Genomic DNA, 17,284 nt, shown 5'->3' with positions numbered 1-17,284 from the left:
AAAATAGGAAAGGTTAATTCAACAACTCACAATACAGGATAACAGGCTAACAGGGTCGGCCATGTTGCTACGGCTGCGACGAAGAAATGAAGAGAAGAGCTGAACACCACGCCTGAAACTGGCCAGCAAACGGCAGTTCCTCTTTTCACAAGGGCAGGGACTGGAGAATGACACTGTGCCAGTGAGTGTGAGAGACATGCACTGGAGAATGACACTGTGCCAGTGAGTGTGTGAGACATGCACTGGAGAATGACACTGTGCCAGTGAGTGTGTGAGACATGCACTGGAGAATGACACTGCCAGTGAGTGTGTGAGACATGCACTGGAGAATGACACTGTGCCAGTGAGTGTGTGAGGGACATGGCCTGGAGAATGACACTGTGCCAGTGAGTGTGTGAGGGACATGGCCTGGAGAATGACACTGTGCCAGTGTGTGTGTGTGTGTGTGTGTGTGTGTGTGTGTGTGTGAGACATGCACTGGAGAATGACACTGTGCCAGTGTGTGTGTGTGTGTGTGTGTGTGTGTGTGTGTGAGAGAGAGACATGCACTGGAGAATGACACTGTGCCAGTGAGTGTGTGTGAGACATGCACTGGAGAATGACACTGTGCCAGTGAGTGTGAGAGACATGCACTGGAGAATGACACTGTGCCAGTGAGTGTGTGAGACATGCACTGGAGAATGACACTGTGCCAGTGAGTGTGAGGGACATGCACTGGAGAATGACACTGTGCCAGTGAGTGTGTGAGGGACATGCACTGGAGAATGACACTGTGCCAGTGAGTGTGTGAGGGACATGCACTGGAGAATGACACTGTGCCAGTGAGTGTGAGGGACATGCACTGGAGAATGACACTGTGCCAGTGAGTGTGTGAGGGACATGCACTGGAGAATGACACTGTGCCAGTGAGTGTGTGAGGGACATGCACTGGAGAATGACACTGTGCCAGTGAGTGTGTGAGGGACATGGGCTGGGCTCAAATCCCCAGGGTGGGGAGCACTCTACAGCCTAGAGCAAAGTAATCTACAGCCTGGGTTTTCAACAGGGTCCACAGACCCCTAGGGGTCCTTGAAGATTTGAGAAAACAATTTCAAGATAGAAAACCGTTTTTTAATATCACCCTTTTTAAACTCATGATGGAGGTCTCCTGGTTGCCTTTGAGCCCGGGTGGGGGTCCCTGTATCAGAACAGGTCGAATACCCCTGATCTGAAGAGATAATTAATGTATAAACAGTAAAAAAAACAACAATAACACAAGCCGAAAAAACAACCAACCAGCCAAACAGGAAACTAACAATCTTCAACAAGCCTGGATGGAGGGAGAGGGACAGACGGACAGGGAAGGGTACTGGAGAGATGGACCCCCCCCAGCTCGACTCTCCTGGTCTAAAGGGGGGGGTGACAGTGTGCATCCAGCAGCTCCACTCTTAACCCCATCCCTGTGTGTACATTTGCTGCTTTATTACCATCATTATTTTCTCAGTGTCCGGTCTGAATGTAAAACACATTACTCAGCCATGAGGACACCCCCCCCCCCTTTCTCTCTATTCCTCCCTCTTTCTCCCCCTCTCTCCTTTTTCTTCAGATTCTTTTTTTTTCCTGCAAGTGCATTATCATCACACACCCGGACCGGTTCTTCAGGTGCAAACTCTAATGTATTAACAGCTTCTTCCTCACGTCTTCCATCCGGCCGTGATTCATTATAACGGATTGAAGCCTCATGCTAAAGAGGCAGTCTAATTAACAAAAGCACAACGAGAAATGTAATTTCCGCCAGTCTTAAGCAGGCCCAACACTTTCTTAAATTACTTTGAGAAATGATATTAAATTAAGCCGAATCCACACGTAAAAAAAATAAAAAAATTACGTTCCCCTGTTCGGAGAAGACAGATTAGGTTCGTTGCGCTCCTGACGCCGATTAAGAGTCATGGACCACGAGAGTGCTTATAACACCCTTTAACCCAGTGACTTAAACGTTAATCCCGCCGTTAATTATGTTTCACTTTGGCGAAAATGATTTTGCAGGTCAGGCTCGTCCGGGCATCTCTGATTGCGTTATTATTATCACTGAGGGGTGAGACTCCACTCCTTTTCTTTTAAACCGGCGAGGGTTTAAAAACCGACGCTGGGGTATTAGGATCAAGAGAGCCCAGTAATAAAAGAAGCCAGGGACAATTATGTATTATTCATTACAAGAGCCCTGCAATCTGCAGCCTTTCATTCAGCGCAGCCTTTAAACGTGCTCCCTGTCGGCACGAGGAACGAGCCAAACTAAGCTCTGCTACTAAAGAGAGTCACACGGGGGGTAGGGAAACACACATCTGTATGTACTGTACATGTTCACACACACACACACACACATAATGAACATGTACACACGCACACACACACAACTAACATGTACACACGCACACACACACACACACACACAATTAACATGTACACATGCACACACACACGCACACACAATTAACATGCACAGACACACGCACACACACGCTCACAATTAACATGCACACACGCATACAAACATATTTACACACTACATACATACACACATCTTAAAGACGACCTGAAGTTAGAGCAGCCCTAGCTTCCGTGATATCCACGACGTATTCATGACTGAAACAGATCTTCCGGGGAATTTCTGAAGGACGGGGAGTTGATTTGTCAAATGAGGAGGGGGACTTCAAATAAGGACAAGCTCCCCTAGCATGAAAAGGATGCTGATTGAAAAATTTACATACATTTGATCGACAAACACACTGATAAAATCTTGTTTTCCAGGAAGGTGGAAAAAAAGAAAAACTTCGCGAAAATGCACAAGTACTACAGTTTTATACATTTTATGGAATATGTACTTGAAGATGTGTTCGTATGGTTACGAACAATAGACTAAATAGAAAAAAAAAAGGGAATTTTGATTACAGCTTGTCTTTAAAATCTCAACCCTGGTTCTGGAGGACTTTCCGTAATAGCCGAATCCATCACGAGGCCACCGTGTGACTTCCAAACAGGAAAAACTTCCAAGTCCGCAACGGCTGTAACCAAGGAAACGCACTCACCGGAATCATCCAGTTGGCCAGGTCACCGTACTTGGACACCTGCATGGCGCCCAGCATCGTCAGATTAATGTGACCCCTGGAGGAAGAAGAGAAATCGATGCCAACATCAATTAGTCCGCCAGCCAATCAAACCATCAACTGGTTAATAAAATATTAAACAATGAATCAATCAACCAATCGATGAGTGGATTCATTGATGAGTAAATCAGTCAGGCAGTAAGCAGTACAGGCAGGGTTTGACTCAGCTGATTTTTAACTGGGCCAAAGCTCATCTCCGGTTCAAGGGAGCAACGGCGCCCCCTATCTGTGATTCGCTGCAGACACAAGAGCATCCAGCCAATGGCCAGCACCTGGAACAGGGTGGTCTGAATGAGGGACCTTAGCTGTTGTGTCTGCTTCACGGAGTGCCCTCCAAGGCAGGGATCATCAAATCACAGTCCTCAAGGGCCGAGAACTGCTGGTTTTCCACCCTCCCTTTTATCGGGAAGAAAATCAGGGCTGTATTTTCATTTGAGGGCCAGATCTAATGATTCCTGATCCAAGGGTTCCCACTCCTGTGTGACTGAGTACCATCAGTCATGAGAGTAACATAACAGCCATTCACTACGTGCTGTGTAGACCATCACGTTGAGTAAGTCATTTCAGCTTCACAGATACCCAGTGAAGACAAAAAAAAGTATGTGTGTGTATGTGTGTGTGCGTGAATGATTGCGCGTGTGTGCATCCATGTTGGTGTGTGTGAGCATGCATGTGTTCCTATGTGTGTATGTGCCAGTGTGGGTGTGTGTGTGTGAATGCGTGTGTGTATAAGCATGTGTGTATGTATGTGTGTGTGTGTTTGCAAGCATCTGTCTCTCTGTCTCTGTGCGTGTGTGTGTATGTATTCATGTGTGCATGCATGTGTGTGAGTGTGAGAGAGTGTGTGTGTGTGTGTGTGTGTGTGTGTGCGTGTGCGTGTGCGTGCATTCATGCCTGTGAGTGTGTATGTGTGGGCATTCATGCCTGTGTGTGTGTATTTCATACAGGCATGTGACAGGACAGCAGAGTGGGGGCCTCTCTGGCTCTGAGACAATGACAGTGCGGGCTCGGAGTGCCCACATTAGCATCCCATTAGGATGACAGCTGCACTGGGCCCCCACTGAGGAAGTAGCAGGGCTGTGCTCTTAATGAGCAGGGGACCGGGCCAGCACCAGCCCACATGTCAGCCTGCACTTCCCCGGCCGGAGGAAGAGAATAAAGGAACCGTACAAACAACGCTTCCAGATCATTCCGTCACATCAACCGCTGCCGTGGCTAACGTCACAGAAGACAAGACGGCAGGTTCAAAGAGACCCTCCGGGAGAAGAAACAGCCTCATTATACACCAAAATGAAAAATTAAACAAACATCAGCGTTTGAATGACTGTAATATATAGAAATACAGTACTGTGCAGAAGTCTTAGGCACCCTAGACTGTATTATATATATATGTTTTAGTGTGTGTTAGTGCAAAAGAACACATTTGATCCATATATTAATTTTCCTAAAGATTTAATTTTACAGAGACATTTTTGTATTTAATTTAAAAAAGTAACATATTACTGTAAGCAATTGACTACTTTTTACATAAAAACCTGATCATGGCTGTCTGAGATCAGAAGCAAGGAGCCAACCAAAGAACTGTGGCAAGTTCTCCAACCTGCTTGGAACAACCTCCCTGCTGATTGTCTTATAGAACTGCAGGACAGTGTTGGCTATCTCAGAGAAGTGATGCAGTTTTAACTCACAAAAAATATTGATTTGCTATTCTGCCAAATTACTAAAATGTAATGTAAAATACGTACGTTTATTTAGGACCTTTCATTGAATTATTTTTGAAAGAATCTTTTTGTACAGAATGTTATGCACGTGCCTGGGGTGGCCTGTAGCGTAGTGGTTAAGGTAAATGACTGGGACCCTTAAGGTCGGTGGTTCTAATCCCGGTGTAGCCACAATAAGATCCGCACAGCCATTGGGCCCTTGAGCAAGGTACTTGCATTGCTCCAGGGGAGGATTGTCTCCTGCTTAATCTAATCAACTGTACGTCGCTGGATAAGAGCATCTGCCAAATGCCAATAATGTAATGCAATGTAATGCCTTAGACCTTTGCACAGTACTGTATGTGATTTGAATGTTCTTAGCAGAGCATTCTAGCAATCACTACTGGTAACTGGAAGAGTTAGAGAGTATTCTCGGTTAGAGAATACTTAATTCAAATGAGATGGACGCAGTTACTCTACCCACCAAAGAACACATTCTTTGCGTAGAAAGCAGAGCCAGGCTGAAATTACTCTTTAAAACAATCTTCGCATCAGAACACTGACTTTGAATATTGAAGAAAGAAAAAAACCTTCCAAAAACGCTACTCTTGAAAAGGGTTAAACGCCGTATGATGCATCACCAGACCCCCCTATCGGCTCCGACTAGGGAAACATCGTTTTTCACGCCAGCCGCTGTGCCCCTCTCTCTGACGTTATCGCCGGTCCCAGCTTCGTCATACACGTCTGGGTTTTTACTCTAACGGTACCGGAGGCCCGAGATTTATGGGCCGCGGTGCAGTTTAGCAGTCGCACCTGTATCTCAGGGGCTGCAGGTAGAAACCCAAGACACTATATCTGAAGCACTTTGGCAAGGAGCCCAGCTGCGTGAAAGGATTTGGAAAAATGGGTATGTAAAAAAAAGTGCCTCAGAAAACAGTGTAAATAGTCCACTCTAACAGCAGGCTCTGGGAGCGGAGGAGAATTTCAAATGGGCAGGTTTTACTGCTGAATAAAAAGCAGCTCTTCAACACGAATTCCTGATTCGGTAAAACCCACGCCGAGGATCGCGACCTTGTAAAAACGAGGCTGAAATGCTTTTTAATGTCGGATTTGGTCGTTTCATAAAAGGCAACACACCAAAGTGCCGTCGAGGGTCGAATGACTCCCCCTCCCCCACGTAAAACGTCTGAGCTTCGGAAGGAATGTTCCTAAAACCGTCATCGTGACAAAGTGGGGAGAAATTTCCACCCATGTTTTCACCGAGAAGCTGGAATGAAATCCCACCGTGAAGAGGGAAGCGAATGCGCTCTATTACTAAACGGAGCGCTTGGCTCCGGCGCTTCTCGCTAAAGCGTCACCGGCTCTCAGCGCGTTTAATCGCCCGCTTTGTGCGACTGTACTTCTTATTAGCCCGTTTCAATAATCTTTTGTACCTTCTTTTGTGATTCGCTCTGTCGGATGGATCGGGCTGTCAGCTGAACGAACGTAATGCAATGCGATGCACGGCGAGTTAACAATAGGAGCCCGAAATACAGAAATGTAGGAAGGAATAAGGATCCCTAATGATATTATTGCAGCCGTTTGCGGGAGGAGGCGGTCCGCTCCGCGGAGGAGGGACGTGGAGGCGGCGATCTGCGCGGTATGAAGGCCGACAGTGATAAACAACAGGGAGAGAGAGAGAAAATGGAGGGCTCATTCCAATCGCTTATTTTTCACCTTCTGCCTTTCCTTGCTTCTAGCTCCGCCCATCGGGAAGCCAGAAAAGGAGGTGAGGACGGGGGAAGACGAGAATACGTGAATTTGGCAAATGGAACGCCCTCGCTCCTTCAAACGTCAGTTTGGCGCAACGTCAGTTACAGACGAGGCAGACGCGTGGCAGACGGGGAGATCTGGACCCACAGGTCGATCATTTATAGGTCATGCATTCCGAAAAACCACTTCCGTATGCACTTGTGTTTCCTGCTTCTGGAGCATCCTACCTCCTGCCCTCCACTTCCTTGAAGCAACATTTAATGCAGGGGTCACCAAGCCTGTTCCTGGATGTCTACTGTCCCTGTTGATTTTCACTCCAACCCTAACGCAGCACACCTCATTCAACAGCTAAAGATCCTGTTGAGCTGTTCAGTAGTAGAATCAGGTGTGCCAAATTTGGGTTGCAATGACAACCTACAGGGCGGTAGATCTCCAGAAACAGGGTTGGTGACCCCTGATTTAACGGATTAGAGTTCTCCTAAAGATGGCGGACTTTGATCGATTTCCGGGTCGGGCAAGGAACAAGGAGGCAGGAGGTGAAATGTAACCGACTGGAACCAGCCAGAAGAAAAGCAGAAGGAGCCACGGCTTCCCAGCATGCCCCAGGGGCGCTCACCCTCGGATCATGGCGAAGGACTCGTCGCTGGAGAAGTAGGCGGCCCCAGGGAGCACGGTGACGGTCTCTTTCCCTGCGGAGACGGGCGGGCGGGCGGGGGAGGGGGGGCACACCAGGGGAAGTTAGAGGAAAGTGTCTGTCAATCTGAAGCCTATTCTACCATGCACCCCACCCTCAAATATTCAATATTCAAGAGGCTAAACAGCCCCCCAATGTTAAAATGTAAAGGTCAAACACCCGTCGCCCAATGTGAGCATTTCAGAGGCTAAACACCCCCAATATCGATATTTAAGAGGCTAAGCACCCCCCAATATCAATATGTAAGAGACTGGACACCCCCCAATATCAATACTTAAGCAGATAATGACACTCCCAAATTCAATACTCAAGAGGCTAAACAACCCCCCCAACCACAGAAATGGGTTGAAATGGTGGAAGGTGAGGTTTGGCCTGTTAAATTCGGAGCCACTCCAGCCAGCAGACAGCAGGGCGGCGCTGTTTCTCCAGGCAGGGAGCTCACCTGCGTTGATGAGGTCAGCGTCCACGTTCTCTGCCGTTGGGTAGGGGCCCTGCAAGGCAAAGAAAAATTAGATCCCAAAAGAAAAAAGAAAGAAAAATAAAGACAAGAGATAACCCGATCGAGAGAGATGTTTTCAGACACTGGGCTCCCCCCCTACAGGCAGGGGGAGAGGGGGGTGGTGATAGTTGGGAGGCTCCACGCCCAGCTGGGTGCCGCATTGTGCCTTTTCTCCCTTTGATGTCCTGAGCTCGTTCACCCGCCCGGCCCCTTATTTCACCGCCGTGCCGACGGCTGACATTTTGAAAGCGCTGCTCTCGTGTAGCGGACCAGACAGGGGCTCTGTCTGCACCGCCCTCCCTGTCTGTCTCCACACCCCTCTGTCCTTCTTCCCTCCATCCCTGCCCCTCTCTCCGTTTCTTTCTTTGCCCCTGTCATTTCCCTCCCTCTCTGTCCTCCTCTTCTCTACTCCCACTCAGTCACCATATCCTCTTGTTTTATCTTTCCCTTATTCAGCCTCTTCTTTCTCTCCTCCCTCTCTCTCTCCCTTAGTGGACTGCAAAAGGGAAGGGGTGCTATTTATATCCAAAAATTATTCTGATCTCTATGGCATAAACCCCATTCAGATGCTGCCCATTCTATCCTCTCTCTTTCACTCGCTCTATCACTTATCCTCTCTCTCTCCCTCTCTCCCTCTATCAGACTTATCCCCTCTCTCTCCCTCCATCAGACTTATCCTCTATCTCCCTCAATCTCACTACCTCTCCCTTCCTCTTCTCTCCATCCCTCATTTCCCCTTTCTATTTTTCTCTTCTTCCCTCTCTTTCCCATTCTCCCTCCCCACCCTTCTTTCCCTCTCTCCATTCTTGTGAGACTCCAATCTGCCACCCTCTCTCTCTCTCTCTCCATTTCTGAGACCAGCCGCTGTCTCACACGTCAGTAGGCAGAAGTCACCACAGTGGAATGGAAATTAGATATTTTCCCTGCGGCACTCAACTTTTTTTTGCATTCATTAAAGGAACAGCTGGGACACGGGTCCATATTAATCACGCCACCACTTCACTTTTTTATTTCCGTTTCCACCAGTTCACATGAACGCGTGTGAATTTCTCATCCCAAGAAAGACCAATGAAAGCAACAGATTTCAGACCGGCCGGAATCACAACCGGCCTCGGTCGACGGAAGAAGAGAAATCACAAAATGCTACCAGCTTATCTCACCAGCGAATATTCTCTGCCGTCTGGATATAATATGCTGATGTTCTCAAATCACGCATTATCATTGAACCCTTTATCTGACAGAACAGAGAACAATACTGACAGAAAAGTGTACTTCTGAGCGGAGCTCAGGCAATGAGTAAAATCATATATCAAATGTGGATTAATATAGAGTGTTGTAAGCTATTTTACAGCTGTGGTGTCCTGTGATTTTTATTGTTATTTATGTCTTGAATTTATGCCGTCTTGGTGAGACCAAAGACGTACTATTTCCACAGTGGACAATAATGGCCCATTTAATCATACGCCACAAAGAAAAAAAACCCTGTGAGGTGCAAGTATGGCTTACCAATCCCAGAATGCCGTTCTCGCTCTGCAGGTGGACGGTGATGTCGGGTTTGATGAAGTTACTGGCCAGCATTGGGATTCCGATGCCGAGGTTCGCTGGTCGCCCCGGTCGTCAAGGAGGCCATCGACCAATCGAGTAACGAAGGAAGAAACCCGGCAACAAGCTCTGGGTTCCAGCTGTGCTTGCCGGGATTTGAACCACCACCCCCTCTACACCACCACACTCCCTCCCCATGGCTGACGGATGAACCCACACACTGCCACCATCTTGATTTTACGCCACTCTGAATTTTAGCTTTTTTTTTTTACATTTCACATCAAACAAAAAGCCAACCAAATTTTGTCCAAGAGGCCTTTTGCCACTTAATTCATCAATGTATTTGTAGCAATTTTTTTCCATTCCTATTGCAGCAATATTTCCTCCTGTATATAGGTTTAATGAAGAAAGGGGCAGTACTCAGAGCCTAAAGCCCCGCCCACACACCTGACAGGCAGCAGTGATTGGCCAGATCAGGGAGCAGACTTAAGGATACCGTACATGCCATCTTGAAACTCCAGAGCTGCCCGGCGAATGATCCGCTCTCGAACCAAGTCCGATTCCTTCTTGGGCTTGGGTTTCTCCGACTGATCTTTCTTTACTGTTCTTTTCTGTAGGACGGAAGTAGAGAGAGGGAGATATTGGGTAAGAGACAGAGGTAAAGAGAAAGATATACACAGAGAGAGAGGGAGGGTCAGAGAGAGACAGAGACAGAGAGAGAGGGAGGGAGAGAGAGAGACAGAGGGGGAGAGAGATATTGGGTAAGAGACAGAGGTAAAGGGAAAGATATATACAGAGAGAGAGGGAGGGTCAGAGAGAGACAGAGAGAGAGAGGGAGGGAGAGAGAGAGACAGAGATATATACAGAGAGAGAGACAGAGGGAGAGAGCGAGGGAGAGACATATACAGAGAGAGGGTCAGAGAGACAGTGAATGTCAGAGGAAAGATATAGAGCGAGATGGGAGACAGAGGAGATAAAAACGTCCGCGTTAAATCACCCGTCAGGTCAAAGGTCGCACCACGTGACATTAATGCAAATGTCATCACCACCCAATGCAAAGCGCCTCTTAGAATGTAGAACAGCCAGATCCAAGGACAACAAAAAAATGAATCCCAACCCCCTCCCAAATCCCACCAATTCCCCAAACCGCTCGTTAGTCTCTAATCAGTCTCCGAGCAGCACGACGGCGCGGTTCGTTCGGCGAGCGTTCAGCGCGAGCGTTCAGCGCGACCGCAGCGTTGGGTCTCGGGGCAGGACCGTCAGCGGGAGCCGCGGGGGGGGGGGGGGGGGGCATCGCCGGGGCCAGACGGTGACTCACACGCGTGAATCACCTGGTCCCCCCGATGGCGGGGGGGGGGGGGGTGCCGATCGACCGGACCTTAATTACAGAGCTCATTAAGAGCGTTTCGCCGTGCCGAAACGCGCGGGCAGCCGCTACGGGGCCCCTGCGTGCGGACTCAGCGCCCGGCCCAGCCCCCTGCAGCACGTCCACAGCCAAACGCCCCGAATTTCACAACTACTTTCCCCAATTAGCAGATCAAATTCAGTGGCAGCTGAGCTGAAAATCGAGGAGGCAGAAAACTACCCCTTAAACTGATTGTTGGTGATGACCTGCTTTCAATCGTTTCCCTTGATTAGCAAGTTGGCCATTGATCTGAATAATGCATTGGCAGGTAAACACACAGCTATAGAATAAATGAGAGTTAAAATAAGAAAAATGTGCTTCATTCACATGTACATGAAAGAAGATTAACTGCCCTGTTAACCACCATTGCAATAAAGGCTATTTAACCTGAGCTATTTAACTGATTAAATTAGAAAATATTAATTTACAAAATCTGAGTACTTTGGCAACGAGTACTTTGTGAATCCTATTGTTAATCATGGAAAATAATTTAAAACCAGTTGAGACCAGTAATCAGTTTAAGGAGATGTTTTCGGCCTCCTCAAGTTTCAGCTCAGCAGGCATCAGTGGTAAAATAAGCAAGACCCACTAAACATCCAGGTAAATGTTTCTGCCACCCTACCCTCAATGAAATAAACAAGCATGCTCATTCATTCATTATCCTAACCCGCTTATCCTGAACAGGGTTGCAGGGGGGGCTGGAGCCTATCCCAGCATACATTTGGCGAAAGGCAGGAATACACCCTGGACAGGTCGCCAGTCCATCGCAGGGCACACACACCATTCACTCACGCACTCATACCTACGGGCAATTTAGACTCTCCGATCAGCCTAACCTGCATGTCTTTGGACTGTGGGAGGAAACCGGAGTACCTGGAGGAAACCCACGCAGACACGGGGAGAACATGCAAACTCCGCACAGAGAGGCCCCGGCCGACGGGGATTCGAACCCAGGACCTCCTGGCTGTGAGGCGGCAGTGCTACCCACTGCACCATCCGTGCCGCCTAAACAAGCATACTGAAATACTGAATTATCTTCTGCATATACAGTACCACTCAAAGAGCAGCAGCTGGCTAGGCTAGTGTGAATATCGACGGAACGCAAGTTTTAAATAGGGAGTTGGTTTTTCCATTGCATTTTCTCACTGCTCACACAGTGTTGGGAGACCAGCGACACGGGGTATTATCTCCATGTAAATACACAGTATACACATACAGTACAACTACAGGAGCGGCAGCTAGCTTGGCTAGCCTGAACCTCAGAGGGAAGCACATTTCACACAGGAAGTGGTTTTTCCCCTGAGTTCTCAGGGCGCACACGCAGCCACGCGGGGGTGTTTGGGAGGGGCGAGGGGCTCACCTCTATCCTCTTCTCGTAGCAGTCGCCCTTGACAACGCGGTGCACGTAGATACTGGGGATGTGGATGTCCTCCTCGGCAAACGTCCCCACGTCCACGATCTCCTCCACCTGCCAGACGGACAGACGGACAGACGGACAGCGTTAGGGAGGGGGCGTCCAGGGGAGGGGGCGTCAGCTCCAAAAACCTGCCTTTTCTCCACACGGGAGCATAACTTCAGCTGATACTTACGAGGTTCTTTAAAAACCAGGCAGGCCGATATAAAAAGCGCACGACACTTTATAAAACCACGCAGTGCCCTTCTTCCACAGAGTTACGAGCTGCAGAGAGACAGCGGACACTTACATTACATTTGCATTTTCAGATTTAGCGCACGCTTTTATCGGAGTGACTGGCACATTTTTCATGAAACCCATTTACCGCGTATCGCTGGATATTTCACTGAGGCAATTCGGGGCGAAGTACCACACTGAAGGGTCTGATGGCAGTGCCCCCGTCGGGTGAACCCAACGCACCGCCTTTGAGTTACAATCCCAGATTTCCGGCTGTTACAGCGCACGCACACCCCCGGTCCTGCCAGGGCTCTCACGGAAAATGGAATAATTAAGGAAGTCACACACAGACGTGCCCCGGCGCGGTACCGTTAAGTACAGCAGCGGAGAGGGAGCTGAAATATGGAATCTGTTATTCTTATTAAAGCTGACAGGGCCCTGATAAAGCAGCACTGACGCTGGAAACAGAAACTACTTCTGTTACTCTTAATACAGGCACGTTTAATGGGAGAGCGTCCGCACGCACACACACACACACACGTGCGCACACACACACACGCACGCACGCACGCACGCACGCGCGCGCGCGCACTCACTCACACTTGCACCCCATTACCTCACTGAGCTCCTCAATCCCTACATTTCACTCCTCCGGTTCTGGCACGCTTGCCGTACCCCCCACCAAACTCCATTCTACGAGTGACAGAGCTTTTAATGCTACTGTGCCCAGACTCTGGAATGACCTTCCCGAGTGCATTAGGACTTCTGGCTCCATCCAGTCTTTTAAACACAGTTAGAAACCTGTCAGTTTAGGAAAGCCTAGGACACTGATCATCACACATAGCACGTTCTTTCACTGGTCAATGGGGGTTCTTCTCCTGCCTTCAGGTTCCTTGTAACCATTGTTTTTATCGCTTATATTTTTACTATTTGTGTTGTTTCTTGTATTTGTTTTATTTACTTATTTACTTTTTTATGTTTGTATTGTACAGCGCATTCTGTAAAAGCGCTTCTCAAATAATATGTATTATTATTATTATATGCACACACACACACACGTGTTCATGTACACGGTCACACACAAGCACACAGAGAAAGAGACACACACACACACACACACACACAGGGGACGGGTGGTCTCTGAACCGCTTGTTCGCGCAGCCGGCTCCCCACATCCATCCGCTGCAAAGGCTCATGGGAGTTAGAGATGACTGATACGAAACATTAAGCGAGAGAGAAGGGACGCGGCCCACGGGACGCCGGGGTTTGTCGGGGCAAAAACGGCGGTGTAGCGCATGATAAACGCGCCCCACGCGGCTTCTCCGACCGCGGTAAAAACACCGGTCCCCGCAGGGGCGACCAGACACACTAATCCAACCCATTTATCGTACGGATTTAACATGACACCTCAGGGCGCGAGACAAAAGGCTCACGGTTCATCCGGGAAAACGACAAAAGCTCACCTCCACCGTCTAACGTTTAAACCGAGACGAAAACAAAAAGTTCCGATTTAAAGTGCGCACGACACTTTATAAAACCACCGAGCGCCCTTCTTCTACAGAGTTACGAGCTGCAGAGAGTGAGCGGACACTTGCATTACATTTGCATTTTCAGATTTAGCGCACGCTTTTATCAGAGTGACTAGCACATTTTTCATAAAACCCATTTACTGCGTATCGCTGGATATTTTACTAAGGCAATTCGGGATGTGAGCACCAGATTGTGCGCGTACCACGCTGGCATAAACGGACGAGCCATTAATAATTAATGCCACACCACACACGCACCACACAAAACAAATGTATTAATTAAAAATACATATGAAAGAAACGACCAGCTAAACTGAAGGAATTAGTGCAGCCCACTGGTATGAGCTAATCTGCCAGGAATCTAATAATGTGAATGGTGTCTTCCTAATATAGCCACCCACCAACACACACAGCACCTTTTGCGCTTATAGTTGAATTAAAACTGACATATTCCAGCGTGACATGCAAGTCATGTAACTGAAAACGGTTAACCAAAGTATGACAGTAATCCTTGACAACATAAAGAGAGATGAAGGTCTGTCTTCTCACAAACACCCCAAACATGTCCGAACATGTCCGACCTCTTGGTGATGGATTACGTCAAGACAAGCCAAGGACACTGGTTACTGGTCGCTACCTGCTTCCGCAGCTGCTCTTGAAGAAAGAGAAATTTGTTCAAGAAAATAAATAAGGAAAGGGGCTCTACTGTGCAGATGGGCACCCTATCGATGCAAATGGCTTTTGGAAATATCTTCTGTTGTAGTCTGGTGAGCCACCTCTCTAGCACAAGTGACAAGAAACAAGATCTATCCACTCTGGAGATCACACTGTCTGGAGACTACTCAGAGGCTGCTCATACCATAATCAAAATAACCACAGAATTACAAAAGCAATCACGATTCTGTTATAATAGGCAGTACAATAAAAATAAATAAATAAATGATACATTTAAAATGCTATATCCAGAAATATATGATAAAATATACTGAATATCAAATCTCATTTCACCGGCCGAATGAAATCCACAGCATCGACGGGCGACGTAACGCGTGGCGGTATTGCGCGCACACGCACACACGCACACACACGCACACACGCACACACGCGCGCCCCGTCACTGCCACTGACGTCTCTGAGAAAGCGATTACAATTCATCACAGGATTCACTTCCCACACCGTTACTTAGCAACATAAGCACTTTTCACCGCTTTTTTCCACAACCAACAATTTCCTTCCACAAAAAAAAAAAAAAACACCCTTCTAGAGAATGCATCGGAATACAATATTTCCCTAATTCGGTTCACGAATAACCTGGAGATATGAAATTTTACCAACTCGCTTATTACAGATTCCCAGGTCAGGAGGAGGCATTAATCCTGTCTGACTGTGAAAAACTGGGACCAGAAACAGAATGCATTGTGGGTCCTCTAAGGACACACAGGCTGCCTCCTCGAAAAGGGGGCCGCGTCCGGGACTCTCCGAAGGAAAGTGGTAAAAGCGTCACCGTCAGCGGAACGGGTTTTGGCACTTGCTAAAATAAAATAAAAAACCCTGATTCAGCACGTGCCAGCCTTTAATTTACTTGCTCTCGGTGTACCAACGTCTCGGTTAAAAACAAAACTTTCAAAAGAGCAGTTGATCAAGCGAGCAGACTTACTGGAATCTGGCATATATGACTAACTGCTGAGAACTGCACCTCCGGGCGGCTAAAGGAGACGGTCCCAAAAGCTTTACGAGCCGGCACATCCTTTTAATCATCCTATTAACTCTCCGTCAAACCTTTACCGCCAGAACACTATCTCGGCCTCCTCCCGTAGAAACTGCAACGCGATCCATGCAGTTCGGAAAGGCTGTTCCAAATTAGGCAGTGAAAGAAAAGGAGATGAAGTTCTATCGCTTACTCTACTGCTACCAAAACATAGTGCTATTTTCAGCGGTGGTGCTTTTTATAACTTAGTTTAATGTGCAGTAGGGTAATATAGCATTTACATAATTTGCTATTTAGCTGACCCTTTTATCCAAAGCGACTTACAGTTGATTAGACTAAGCAGGTGACAATCCCCCCTTGATTAATGCAGGGTTAATGGCCTTGCTCAAGGGCCCAACAGGTGTACTGATCTGTACTATGGCTACACCGGTGCTTGAACCACCAACCTTCCGGGTCACAGTCATATACCTTAGCCACTAGGCTACAGACTACCCCTAAAAGAACTTCAAAATATCTATAGAAAATCAAGTATATACTTCTTGAACTTGCTGTCACTTGGGCCGAAAAGCTCCTCCATTTGGGGAATTCCTGCACTTTGATTCCTGATCTCTCCACTTGTTTTGCTTGCATTGTAAGCTGCCCTGGGTAAGTCTGCTAAATGCCATTTTGGAGTTTGGATGGCCTCTCATACTTCATGAGGCCATACTGTGACAAACCCTTTGGATGATAGCATAGACTATACGGGCTTGGCTAGATCAGAAAAAATGTCATAGACGACTACCTTGTGATTGGACAATGGGAATTGGAACACTGTATTGCTCACAAGACAATTTCAAGCCAACAGTGTCCAATTCTTTTTAGGCACACATCAAAAACCAATCGGGAGCCCATAAAGCAGGCAGATCGGTTCAGAGCAGTATCTCATACCTCACAATTAGCGACAACGAGACCTATTTCTTCTCACGATTTGATCCCGATCTGAAAAAAACTATCGAGAGCCGCAAGTCGTTTAATGAAAGCCTGCCCTCAGGTTCACTGTGTTCACTGGCCTAAATGCAGCTTCCCAGAATTCCCGGCACTCTTGGGGCAGCCTCTAAGCTCGTGGAGGGAATTATGAGCCTTTCGAGAGGGAGGTCAGCGTTTGAAATACTCGGCTGAAATACTGGCCCTGCAGATAAGCCCTAGATATCTCCTCTCGGTGTGAAAATCAATTTCCATTTGGCAGGTTCTGAAGGCACAAAAGAGAGGGGAGAGGTGGAGGAGGAGGGCAGAGCGATGTAGCAACAGCGCCGTAAAGGTCGCGGGGTCACCGAGCCGGCCGCTGAGACTGCTGCCAACAGCCGGGGGAAGAAACTTAACCGGCTCACTCCAGGGACAAATCCCACAACATGCAAAATGAATGAGTTTCCTGTGCACCAGAAGGTGCATTTGGTTTAAGCTGTATACTCGGTCAGTCATTTCTGAAGCTGCTTAAGAACGAAATGGAGACATTTTGTGCACCAGCCAAACCACCCTCTTCTCATGGTCAACTACTGAAGCTAAGCAGCCACACCACCCTGTACCCTTTTCATGGCTAACTGCTCAAGCTAAGCAGTTATAGCACTCTGTAACCCTCTCATGGCCAACTACTGAAGCTAAGCAGCTATATTACCCTGTACCATTCTTATGGCTAACTGCTGAAG

The 17,284-nt window shown here is 47.8% G+C and overlaps 1 protein-coding gene across 1 annotated transcript in view; it reads right to left on the bottom strand.

Annotated features, from left to right (window-relative positions):
- Window positions 1-17,284, bottom strand: part of oxct1a (3-oxoacid CoA transferase 1a) — a 64,747-nt gene that overhangs the window by 24,198 nt on the left and 23,265 nt on the right. Inside the window, exons 8-13 of the mRNA XM_061260372.1 lie at window positions 12,096-12,203; window positions 9,827-9,941; window positions 9,295-9,389; window positions 7,732-7,780; window positions 7,212-7,284; window positions 3,066-3,141 (exon numbers count right to left, since the gene is read on the bottom strand). Of these exons, the coding sequence (XP_061116356.1) occupies window positions 3,066-3,141; window positions 7,212-7,284; window positions 7,732-7,780; window positions 9,295-9,389; window positions 9,827-9,941; window positions 12,096-12,203 (516 nt within the window). The remainder of the gene's footprint in view (window positions 1-3,065; window positions 3,142-7,211; window positions 7,285-7,731; window positions 7,781-9,294; window positions 9,390-9,826; window positions 9,942-12,095; window positions 12,204-17,284) is intronic.

This window comes from Conger conger, chromosome 11 (genome assembly GCF_963514075.1).
Source record: "Conger conger chromosome 11, fConCon1.1, whole genome shotgun sequence".
Taxonomy (NCBI): domain Eukaryota; kingdom Metazoa; phylum Chordata; class Actinopteri; order Anguilliformes; family Congridae; genus Conger; species Conger conger.
Note: the sequence above shows the minus strand (reverse complement) of the source record. Positions and strands in the feature narration are given on the sequence as shown.